General features: G+C 50.5%; 1 protein-coding gene across 2 annotated transcripts in view; it reads right to left on the reverse strand.

Annotated features, from left to right (window-relative positions):
* LOC134984338 (oocyte zinc finger protein XlCOF22-like) overlaps positions 1 to 12,623 on the reverse strand; it is a 45,265-nt gene that overhangs the window by 15,840 nt on the left and 16,802 nt on the right. For both annotated transcript variants that reach the window (XM_063949940.1, XM_063949939.1), the window contains exon 2: positions 6,944 to 7,133. In XM_063949940.1, coding sequence (XP_063806010.1) covers positions 6,944 to 7,009 — 66 coding nt within the window. In that variant the 5' untranslated portion in view covers positions 7,010 to 7,133. The remainder of the gene's footprint in view (positions 1 to 6,943; positions 7,134 to 12,623) is intronic.

The raw sequence follows: 12,623 nt of genomic DNA on the forward strand, positions 1-12,623 counted from the left end.
TCACCTCTCCAGTCATCACCCACACACGTCCCCTGGTGTTACTGTATAATGCTCCATTCCCGGCAGTCACCTCTCCAATCATCACCCAGACACGTCCCCTGGTGTTACTGTATAATATCCAATACCCAGCAGTCACCTCTCCTGTCATCACCCAGACACGTCCCCTGGTGTTACTGTATAATGCCCCATTACCAGCAGCGACCTCTCCAGTCATCACCCAGACATGTCCCCTGGTGTTACTGTATTAATGCCCCATTCCCAGCAGTCACCTATAAAGCCATCACCCAGACACATCCGCTGGTGTTACTGTATTAATGCCCCATTCCAAGCAGTCACCTCTCCAGTCATCACCCAGACACGTTCCCTGGTGTTACTGTATAATGTCCCATTCCCAGCAGTAACCTCTCCAGTCATCACCCAGACACATCCCCTGGTGTTACTGTATAATGTCCCATTCCCAGCAGTAACCTCTCCAGTCATCACCCAGACACATCCCCTGGTGTTACTGTATAATGTCCCATTCCCAGCAGTCACCTCTCCAGTCATCACCCAGATACACCCCCTGGTGTTACTGTATAATGCCCCATTCCCAGCAGTCACCTCTCCGGGCATCGCCCAGACACGTCCCCCCCGTGTTACTGTATAATGCCCCATTCCCAGCAGTCACCTTTCCAGTCATCACCCAGACACGTCCCCTGGTGTTACTGTATAATGCCCAATTCCCAGCAGTTATCTCTCCAGTCATCACCCAGACACGTCCCCCCCGTGTTACTGTATAATGCCCCATTCCCAGCAGTCACCTCTCCAGTCATCACTCACACACGTCCCCCAGTGTTACTGTATAATGCCCCATTCAGACACATCCCCGGGTGTTACTGTATAATGCTCCATTCCCGGCAGTCACCTCTCCAGTCATCACCCAGACACATCCACCGGTGTTACTGTATAATGCCCCATTCCCAGCAGTCTCCTCTCCAATCATCACCCAGACACGTCCCATGGTGTTACTGTATAATATCCAATACCCAGCAGTCACCTCTCCTGTCATCACCCAGACACATCCCCTGGTGTTACTGTATAATGCCCCATTCAGACACATCCCCTGGTGTTACTGTATAATGCCCCATTCCCAGCAGCGACCTCTCCAGTCATCACCCAGACATGTCCCCTGGTGTTACTGTATTAATGCCCCATTCCCAGCAGTCACCTATAAAGCCATCACCCAGACACATCCGCTGGTGTTACTGTATTAATGCCCCATTCCAAGCAGTCACCTCTCCAGTCATCACCCAGACACGTTCCCTGGTGTTACTGTATAATGTCCCATTCCCAGCAGTAACCTCTCCAGTCATCACCCAGACACACCCCCTGGTGTTACTGTATAATGCTCCATTCCCAGCAGTCACCTCTCCAGTCATCACCCACACACGTCCCCTGGTGTTACTGTATAATGCTCCATTCCCGGCAGTCACCTCTCCAGTCATCACCCAGACACATCCCCCGGTGTTACTGTATAATGTCCCATTCCCAGCAGTCACCTCTCCAGTCATCACCCAGACACATCCCCGGTGTTACTGTATAATGTCCCATTCCCAGCAGTCACCTCTCCAGTCATCACTCACACACGTCCCCCAGTGTTACTGTATAATGCCCCATTCAGACACATCCCCGGGTGTTACTGTATAATGCCCCATTCCCAGCAGTCACCTCTCCGGGCATCGCCCACACACGTCCCCTGGTGTTACTGTATAATATGCTCCATTCCCAGCAGTCACCTCTCCAGTCATCACCCAGACACATCCCCTGGTGTTACTGTATAATGTCCCATTCCCAGCAGTCACCTCTCCAGTCATCACTCACACACGTCCCCCAGTGTTACTGTATAATGCCCCATTCAGACACATCCCCTGGTGTTACTGTATAATGTCCCATTCCCAGCAGTCACCCCATCCAGTCATCACCCAGACGCATCCACTGGTGTTACTGTATAATGTCCCATTCCCAGCAGTCACCTCTCCAGTCATCACCCAGACACGTCCCCCTTTATTACTGTATAATGTCCCATTCCCAGCAGTCACCTCTCCAGTCATCACCGAGACATGTCCCCCTTTATTACTGTATAATGTCCCATTCCCAGCAGTCAACTTCTCCAGTCATCTCCCAGACACAACACCTGGTGTTACTGTATAATGCCCCATTCCCAGCAGTCACCTTTCCAGTCATCACCCAGACACGTCCCCTGGTGTTACTGTATAATGCCCAATTCCAAGCAGTTATCTCTCCAGTCATCACCCAGACATGTCCCCTGGTGTTACTGTATAATGCCCCATTCCCAGCAGTCACCTTTCCAGTCATCACCCAGACACGTCCCCTGGTGTTACTGTATAATGCCCAATTCCCAGCAGTCACCTCTCCAGTCATCACCCAGACACGTCCCCTGGTGTTACTGTATAATGTCCCATTCCCAGCAGTCACCTCTCCAGTCATCACCCAGACACATCCCCCGGTGTTACTGTATAATGCCCCATTCAGACACATCCCCGGGTGTTACTGTATAATGCCCCATTCCCAGCAGTCACCTCTCCAGTCATCACCCAGACACATCCCCCGGTGTTACTGTATAATGTCCCATTCCCAGCAGTCACCTCTCCAGTCATCACCCAGACACATCCCCCGGTGTTACTGTATAATGTCCCATTCCCAGCAGTCACCTCTCCAGTCATCACTCACACACGTCCCCCAGTGTTACTGTATAATGCCCCATTCAGACACATCCCCGGGTGTTACTGTATAATGCCCCATTCCCAGCAGTCACCTCTCCGGGCATCGCCCACACACGTCCCCTGGTGTTACTGTATAATATGCTCCATTCCCAGCAGTCACCTCTCCAGTCATCACCCAGACACATCCCCTGGTGTTACTGTATAATGTCCCATTCCCAGCAGTCACCTTTCCAGTCATCACCCAGACACGTCCCCTGGTGTTACTGTATAATGCCCAATTCCCAGCAGTTATCTCTCCAGTCATCACCCAGACACGTCCCCCCCGTGTTACTGTATAATGCCCCATTCCCAGCAGTCACCTCTCCAGTCATCACTCACACACGTCCCCCAGTGTTACTGTATAATGCCCCATTCAGACACATCCCCGGGTGTTACTGTATAATGCCCCATTCCCAGCAGTCACCTCTCCAGTCATCACCCAGACACATCCACCGGTGTTACTGTATAATGCCCCATTCCCAGCAGTCACCTCTCCAGTCATCACCCAGACACGTCCCCCGGTGTTACTGTATAATGCCCCATTCCCAGCAGTCACCTCTCCAGTCATCACCCAGACACATCCACCGGTGTTACTGTATAATGCCCCATTCCCAGCAGTCACCTCTCCAGTCGTCACCCAGACACATCTCCTGGTGTTACTGTATAATGTCCCATTCCCAGCAGTCACCTCTCCAGTCATCACCCAGACACATCCCCTGGTGTTCCTGTATAATGTCCCATTCCCAGCAGCCACCTCTCCAGTCATCACCCAGACACGTCCCCCTTTATTACTGTATAATGTCCCATTCCCAGCAGTCACCTCTCCAGTCATCACCGAGACATGTCCCCCTTTATTACTGTATAATGTCCCATTCCCAGCAGTCAACTTCTCCAGTCATCTCCCAGACACAACACCTGGTGTTACTGTATAATGCCCCATTCCCAGCAGTCACCTTTCCAGTCATCACCCAGACACGTCCCCTGGTGTTACTGTATAATGCCCAATTCCAAGCAGTTATCTCTCCAGTCATCACCCAGACATGTCCCCTGGTGTTACTGTATAATGCCCCATTCCCAGCAGTCACCTTTCCAGTCATCACCCAGACACGTCCCCTGGTGTTACTGTATAATGCCCCATTCAGACACATCCCCGGGTGTTACTGTATAATGCCCCATTCCCAGCAGTCACCTCTCCAGTCATCACCCAGACACATCCCCCGGTGTTACTGTATAATGTCCCATTCCCAGCAGTCACCTCTCCAGTCATCACCCAGACACATCCCCCGGTGTTACTGTATAATGTCCCATTCCCAGCAGTCACCTCTCCAGTCATCACTCACACACGTCCCCCAGTGTTACTGTATAATGCCCCATTCAGACACATCCCCGGGTGTTACTGTATAATGCCCCATTCCCAGCAGTCACCTCTCCGGGCATCGCCCACACACGTCCCCTGGTGTTACTGTATAATATGCTCCATTCCCAGCAGTCACCTCTCCAGTCATCACCCAGACACATCCCCTGGTGTTACTGTATAATGTCCCATTCCCAGCAGTCACCTTTCCAGTCATCACCCAGACACGTCCCCTGGTGTTACTGTATAATGCCCCATTCCCAGCAGTCACCTCTCCAGTCATCACTCACACACGTCCCCCAGTGTTACTGTATAATGCCCCATTCAGACACATCCCCTGGTGTTACTGTATAATGCCCCATTCAGACACATCCCCTGGTGTTACTGTATAATGCCCCATTCCCAGCAGTCACCTATAAAGCCATCAACCGGACACATCCCCTGTTGTTACTGTATAATATCCCATTCTCGGCAGTCACCTCTCCAGTCATCACCCAGACGCATCCACTGGTGTTACTGTATAATGTCCCATTCCCAGCAGTCACCTCTCCAGTCATCACCCAGACACGTCCCCCTTTATTACTGTATAATGTCCCATTCCCAGCAGTCACCTCTCCAGTCATCACCGAGACATGTCCCCCTTTATTACTGTATAATGTCCCATTCCCAGCAGTCAACTTCTCCAGTCATCTCCCAGACACAACACCTGGTGTTACTGTATAATGCCCCATTCCCAGCAGTCACCTCTCCAGTCATCACCAAGACACGTCCCCCGGTGTTACTGTATAATGTCCCATTCCCAGCAATCACCTCTCCAGTCATCACACAGACACATCCCCTGGTGTTACTGTATAATGCCCCATTCCCAATTCCCAGCAGTCACCTCTCCAGTCACCACCCAGACACGACCCCTGGTGTTACTGTATAATGTCCCATTCCCAGCAGTCACCTCTCCAGTCATCACCCAGACACGACCCCTGGTATTACTGTATAATGTCCCATTCCCAGTAGTCACCTCTCCAGTCATCACCGAGACATGTCCCCCTTTATTACTGTATAATGTCCCATTCCCAGCAGTCATCTCTCCAGTCATCACCCAGACGCATCCACTGGTGTTACTGTATAATGTCCCATTCCCAGCAGTCACCTCTCCAGTCATCACCCACACACATCCCCTGGTGTTACTGTATAATGCCCCATTCAGACACATCCCCTGGTGTTACTGTATAATGCCCCATTCCCAGCAGCGACCTCTCCAGTCATCACCCAGACACGTCCCCTGGTGTTACTGTATAATGCCCCATTCCCAGCAGTCACCTCTCCAGTCATCACCCAGACACATCCCCTGGTGTTACTGTATAATGCCCCATTCCCAGCAGTCACCTCTCCAGTCATCACCCAGACACATCCCCTGGTGTTACTGTATAATGTCCCATTCCCAGCAGTCACCTCTCCAGTCATCACCCAGACACGTCCCCTGGTGTTACTGTATAATGTCCCATTGCCGGCAGTCCCCTCTCCAGTCATCACCCAGACACATCCCCCGGTGTTACTGTATAATGACCCCATTCCCAGCAGTCACCTCTCCAGTCATCACCCAGACACATCTCCTGGTGTTACTGTATAATGTCCCATTCCCAGCAGTTACCTCTCCAGTCATCACCCAGACACATCTCCTGGTGTTACTGTATAATGTCCCCTTCCCAGCAGTCACCTCTCCAGTCATCACCCACACGCATCCCCTGGTGTTACTGTATAATGTCCCATTCCCAGCAGTCACCTCTCCAGTCATCACCCAGACACATCCCCTGGTGTTACTGTATAATGTCCCATTCCCAGCAGTCACCTCTCCAGTCATCACCCAGACACATCCCCTGGTGTTACTGTATAATGTCCCATTCCCAGCAGTCCAGTCATCACCCAGACACATCCCCTGGTGTTACTGTATAATGTCCATTCCCAGCAGTCACCTCTCCAGTCATCACCCAGACACATCCCCCGGTGTTACTATATAATGCCCCATTCCCAGCAGTCACCTCTCCAGTCATCACCCAGACACATCCCCTGGTGTTACTGTATAATGCCCCATTCCCAGCAGTCACCTCTCCAGTCATCACCCAGACACATCCCCTGGTGTTACTGTATAATGTCCATTCCCAGCAGTCACCTCTCCAGTCATCACCCAGACACGTCCCCTGGTGTTACTGTATAATGTCCCCTTCCCAGCAGTCACCTCTCCAGTCATCACCCACACGCATCCCCTGGTGTTACTGTATAATGTCCCATTCCCAGCAGTCACCTCTCCAGTCATCACCCAGACACGTCCCCCTGTGTTACTGTATAATGTCCCATTCCCAGCAGTCACCTCTCCAGTCATCACCCAGACACATCCCCCGGTGTTACAGTATAATGTCCCATTCCCAGCAGTCACCTCTCCAGTCATCACCCAGACACATCCCCCGGTGTTACTGTATAATGTCCCATTCCCAGCAGTCACCTCTCCAGTTATCACCCACACACGTCCCCTGGTGTTACTGTATAATGCCCCATTCCCAGAAGTCACCTCTCCAGTCATCACCCAGACACATCCCCTGGTGTTACTGTATAATGTCCCATTCCCAGCAGTCACCTCTCCAGTCATCACCCAGACACATCCCCTGGTGTTACTGTATAATGTCCCATTCCCAGCAGTCACCTCTCCAGTCATCACCCAGACACGTTCCCTGGTGTTACTGTATAATGTCCCCTTCCCAGCAGTCACCTCTCCAGTCATCACCCAGACACGTCCCCTGGTGTTACTGTATAATGCCCCATTCCCAGCAGTCACCTCTCCAGTCAGCAGCTGAATGATCTTTTTAGGTAGTTCCAGGATCTTCTGGTCAATGTGTCTCATGTGTCAGTGAGCGAGGTGGAGGCACCGTGATGGGGCTCTGGGTCCTGCGCAGTCCTCCTGACACACGGGGATGGCTGCTCGGTGTCTCACACTCACCGGATGTCTTCTTCACTACTGTGTAACCCTGTGAAATGGGGGAGACATTACTGTAAATACACACAGATCCCCTCACGTCCCTGTATTATTACTACTGTGCCAATAGACACACTCATCCCAACCCACACAGTGCACCTGTCCTGTAACGGGCACACTTACCTCTGCATTATGGTTACCTCCTTTCTACTCAATGTACCTACCAGACATACACACCAGGGACGTGCGGTGAGGTACATTTATCAGGAGGCACTGGCTAGTACCAGAGCCAGATTTACACACAATATATGAGCCCAAGGATAACACATAGGTGCAGAGGTATACACACGTGGGCATTAGACACAGGTGCAGAGGTATACACACGTGGGCATTAGACACAGGTGCAGAGGTATACACACGTGGGCATTAGACACAGGTGCAGAGGTATACACACGTGGGCATTAGACACAGGTGCAGAGGTATACACACGTGGGCATTAGACACAGGTGCAGAGGTATACACACGTGGGCATTAGACACAGGTGCAGAGGTATACACACGTGGGCATTAGACACAGGTGCAGAGGTATACACACGTGGGCATTAGACACAGGTGCAGAGGTATACACACGTGGGCATTAGACACAGGTGCAGAGGTATACACACGTGGGCATTAGACACAGGTGCAGAGGTATACACACGTGGGCATTAGACACAGGTGCAGAGGTATACACAGGTGCAGAGGTATACACACGTGGGCATTAGACACAGGTGCAGAGGTATACACACGTGGGCATTAGACACAGGTGCAGAGGTATACACACGTGGGCATTAGACACAGGTGCAGAGGTATACACACGTGGGCATTAGACACAGGTGCAGAGGTATACACACGTGGGCATTAGACACAGGTGCAGAGGTATACACACGTGGGCATTAGACACAGGTGCAGAGGTATACACACGTGGGCATTAGACACAGGTGCAGAGGTATACACACGTGGGCATTAGACACAGGTGCAGCGGTATATACACGTGGGCATTAGACACAGGTGCAGCGGTATATACATGTGGGCATTATACACAGGTGCAGAGGTATATACACGTGGGCATTATACACAGGTGCAGAGGTATATACACGTGGGCATTAGACACAGGTGCAGAGGTATATACACGTGGGCATTAGACACAGGTGCAGAGGTATATACATGTGGGCATTATACACAGGTGCAGAGGTATATACACGTGGGCATTAGACACAGGTGCAGAGGTATACACACGTGGGCATTAGACACAGGTGCAGAGGTATACACACGTGGGCATTATACACAGGTGCAGAGGTATACACACGTGGGCATTATACACAGGTGCAGTGGTATACACACGTGGGCATTATACACAGGTGCAGAGGTATACACACGTGGGCATTATACACAGGTGCAGAGGTATATACACGTGGGCATTATACACAGGTGCAGAGGTATACACACGTGGGCATTATACACAGGTGCAGAGGTATACACACGTGGGCATTATACACAGGTGCAGAGGTATACACACGTGGGCATTATACACAGGTGCAGAGGTATACACACGTGGGCATTATACACAGGTGCAGAGGTATACACACGTGGGCATTATACACAGGTGCAGAGGTATACACACGTGGGCATTAGACACAGGTGCAGAGGTATACACACGTGGGCATTATACACAGGTGCAGTGGTATACACACGTGGGCATTATACACAGGTGCAGAGGTATACACACGTGGGCATTATACACAGGTGCAGAGGTATATACACGTGGGCATCATACACAGGTGCAGAGGTATATACACGTGGGCATTATACACAGGTGCAGAGGTATACACACGTGGGCATTAGACACAGGTGCAGAGGTATACACACGTGGGCATTATACACAGGTGCAGAGGTATATACACGTGGGCATTATACACAGGTGCAGAGGTATACACACGTGGGCATTATACACAGGTGCAGAGGTATATACACGTGGGCATTATACACAGGTGCAGAGGTATATACACGTGGGCAATATACACAGGTGCAGAGGTATACACACGTGGGCATTATACACAGGTGCAGAGGTATACACACGTGGGCATTATACACAGGTGCAGAGGTATACACACGTGGGCATTATACACAGGTGCAGAGGTATATACACGTGGGCATTATACACAGGTGCAGAGGTATATACACGTGGGCATTATACACAGGTGCAGAGGTATACACACGTGGGCTATATACACAGGTGCAGAGGTATACACACGTGAGCATTATACACAGGTGCAGCGGTATACACACGTGGGCATTATACACAGGTGCAGAGGTATACACACGTGGGCATTAGACACAGGTGCAGAGGTATACACACGTGGGCATTAGACACAGGTGCAGAGGTATATACACGTGGGCTATATACACAGGTGCAGAGGTATACACACGTGGGCATTATACACAGGTGCAGAGGTATACACACGTGGGCATTATACACAGGTGCAGAGGTATACACACGTGGGCATTATACACAGGTGCAGAGGTATATACACGTGGGCATTATACACAGGTGCAGAGGTATATACACGTGGGCATTATACACAGGTGCAGAGGTATACACACGTGGGCATTAGACACAGGTGCAGAGGTATACACACGTGGGCATTAGACACAGGTGCAGAGGTATATACACGTGGGCTATATACACAGGTGCAGAGGTATACACACGTGGGCATTATACACAGGTGCAGAGGTATATACATGTGGGCATTATACACAGGTGCAGAGGTATACACACGTGGGCATTGTACACAGGTGCAGAGGTATACACACGTGGGCATTATACACAGGTGCAGAGGTATATACACGTGGGCATTATACACAGAGGTGCAGAGGTATACACACGTGGGCATTATACACAGGTGCAGAGGTATATACACGTGGGCATTATACACAGGTGCAGAGGTATACACACGTGAGCATTAGACACAGGTGCAGAGGTATACACACGTGGGCATTATACACAGGTGCAGTGGTATATACACGTGGGCATTATACACAGGTGCAGAGGTATACACACGTGGGCATTATACACAGGTGCAGAGGTATATACACGTGGGCATTATACACAGGTGCAGAGGTATACACACGTGGGCATTAGACACAGGTGCAGAGGTATACACACGTGGGCATTATACACAGGTGCAGAGGTATACACACGTGGGCTATATACACAGGTGCAGCGCTATACACACGAGGGCTATATACACAGGTGCAGAGGTATATACACGTGGGCATTATACACAGAGGTGCAGAGGTATACACACGTGGGCATTATACACAGGTGCAGAGGTATATACACGTGGGCATTATACACAGAGGTGCAGAGGTATACACACGTGGGCATTATACACAGGTGCAGAGGTATATACACGTGGGCATTATACACAGGTGCAGAGGTATATACACGTGGGCATTATACACAGGTGCAGAGGTATACACACGTGGGCATTATACACAGGTGCAGTGGTATACACACGTGGGCATTATACACAGGTGCAGAGGTATACACACGTGGGCATTATACACAGGTGCAGCGCTATACACACGTGGGCATTAGACACAGGTACAGAGGTATACACACGTGGGCATTAGACACAGGTGCAGAGGTATACACACGTGGGCATTATACACAGGTGCAGAGGTATATACACGTGGGCATTATACACAGGTGCAGAGGTATACACACGTGGGCATTATACACAGGTGCAGCGGTATATACACAGGTGCAGAGGTATATACACGTGAGCATTATACACAGGTGCAGAGGTATATACACAGGTGCAGAGGTATACACACGTGGGCTATATACACAGGTGCAGAGGTATACACACGTGGGCATTAGACACAGGTGCAGTGGTATATACACGTGGGCTATATACACAGGTGCAGAGGTATACACACGTGGGCATTAGACACAGGTGCAGAGGTATACACACGTGGGCTATATACACAGGTGCAGAGGTATACACACGTGGGCATTAGACACAGGTGCAGTGGTATATACACGTGGGCATTAGACACAGGTGCAGAGGTATACACACGTGGGCATTAGACACAGGTGCAGTGGTATATACACGTGGGCATTATACACAGGTGCAGAGGTATACACACGTGGGCATTAGACACAGGTGCAGTGGTATATACACGTGGGCATTATACACAGGTGCAGAGGTATACACACGTGGGCATTATACACAGGTGCAGAGGTATATACACGTGGGCATTATACACAGGTGCAGAGGTATACACACGTGGGCATTATACACAGGTGCAGAGGTATACACACGTGGGCTATATACACAGGTGCAGTGGTATATACACGTGGGCATTAGACACAGGTGCAGAGGTATACACACGTGGGCATTATACACAGGTGCAGAGGTATACACACGTGGGCATTATACACAGGTGCAGCGGTATATACACGTGGGCATTATACACAGGTGCAGAGGTATACACACGTGGGCATTAGACACAGGTGCAGAGGTATACACACGTGGGCATTATACACAGGTGCAGAGGTATATACACGTGGGCATTAGACACAGGTGCAGTGGTATATACACGTGGGCATTATACACAGGTGCAGAGGTATACACACGTGGGCATTAGACACAGGTGCAGTGGTATATACACGTGGGCATTATACACAGGTGCAGAGGTATACACACGTGGGCATTAGACACAGGTGCAGTGGTATATACACGTGGGCATTATACACAGGTGCAGAGGTATACACACGTGGGCATTAGACACAGGTGCAGAGGTATATACACGTGGGCATTAGACACAGGTGCAGAGGTATATACATGTGGGCATTATACACAGGTGCAGAGGTATATACACGTGGGCATTAGACACAGGTGCAGAGGTATACACACGTGGGCATTAGACACAGGTGCAGAGGTATACACACGTGGGCATTATACACAGGTGCAGAGGTATATACACGTGGGCATTATACACAGGTGCAGTGGTATACACACGTGGGCATTATACACAGGTGCAGAGGTATACACACGTGGGCATTATACACAGGTGCAGAGGTATATACACGTGGGCATTATACACAGGTGCAGAGGTATACACACGTGGGCATTATACACAGGTGCAGAGGTATACACACGTGGGCATTATACACAGGTGCAGAGGTATACACACGTGGGCATTATACACAGGTGCAGAGGTATACACACGTGGGCATTATACACAGGTGCAGAGGTATACACACGTGGGCATTATACACAGGTGCAGAGGTATACACACGTGGGCATTAGACACAGGTGCAGAGGTATACACACGTGGGCATTATACACAGGTGCAGTGGTATACACACGTGGGCATTATACACAGGTGCAGAGGTATACACACGTGGGCATTATACACAGGTGCAGAGGTATATACACGTGGGCATCATACACAGGTGCAGAGGTATATACACGTGGGCATTATACACAGGT

Source organism: Pseudophryne corroboree (assembly GCF_028390025.1).
Source record: "Pseudophryne corroboree isolate aPseCor3 chromosome 3 unlocalized genomic scaffold, aPseCor3.hap2 SUPER_3_unloc_5, whole genome shotgun sequence".
In the NCBI taxonomy this organism is placed as follows: Eukaryota; Metazoa; Chordata; class Amphibia; order Anura; family Myobatrachidae; genus Pseudophryne; species Pseudophryne corroboree.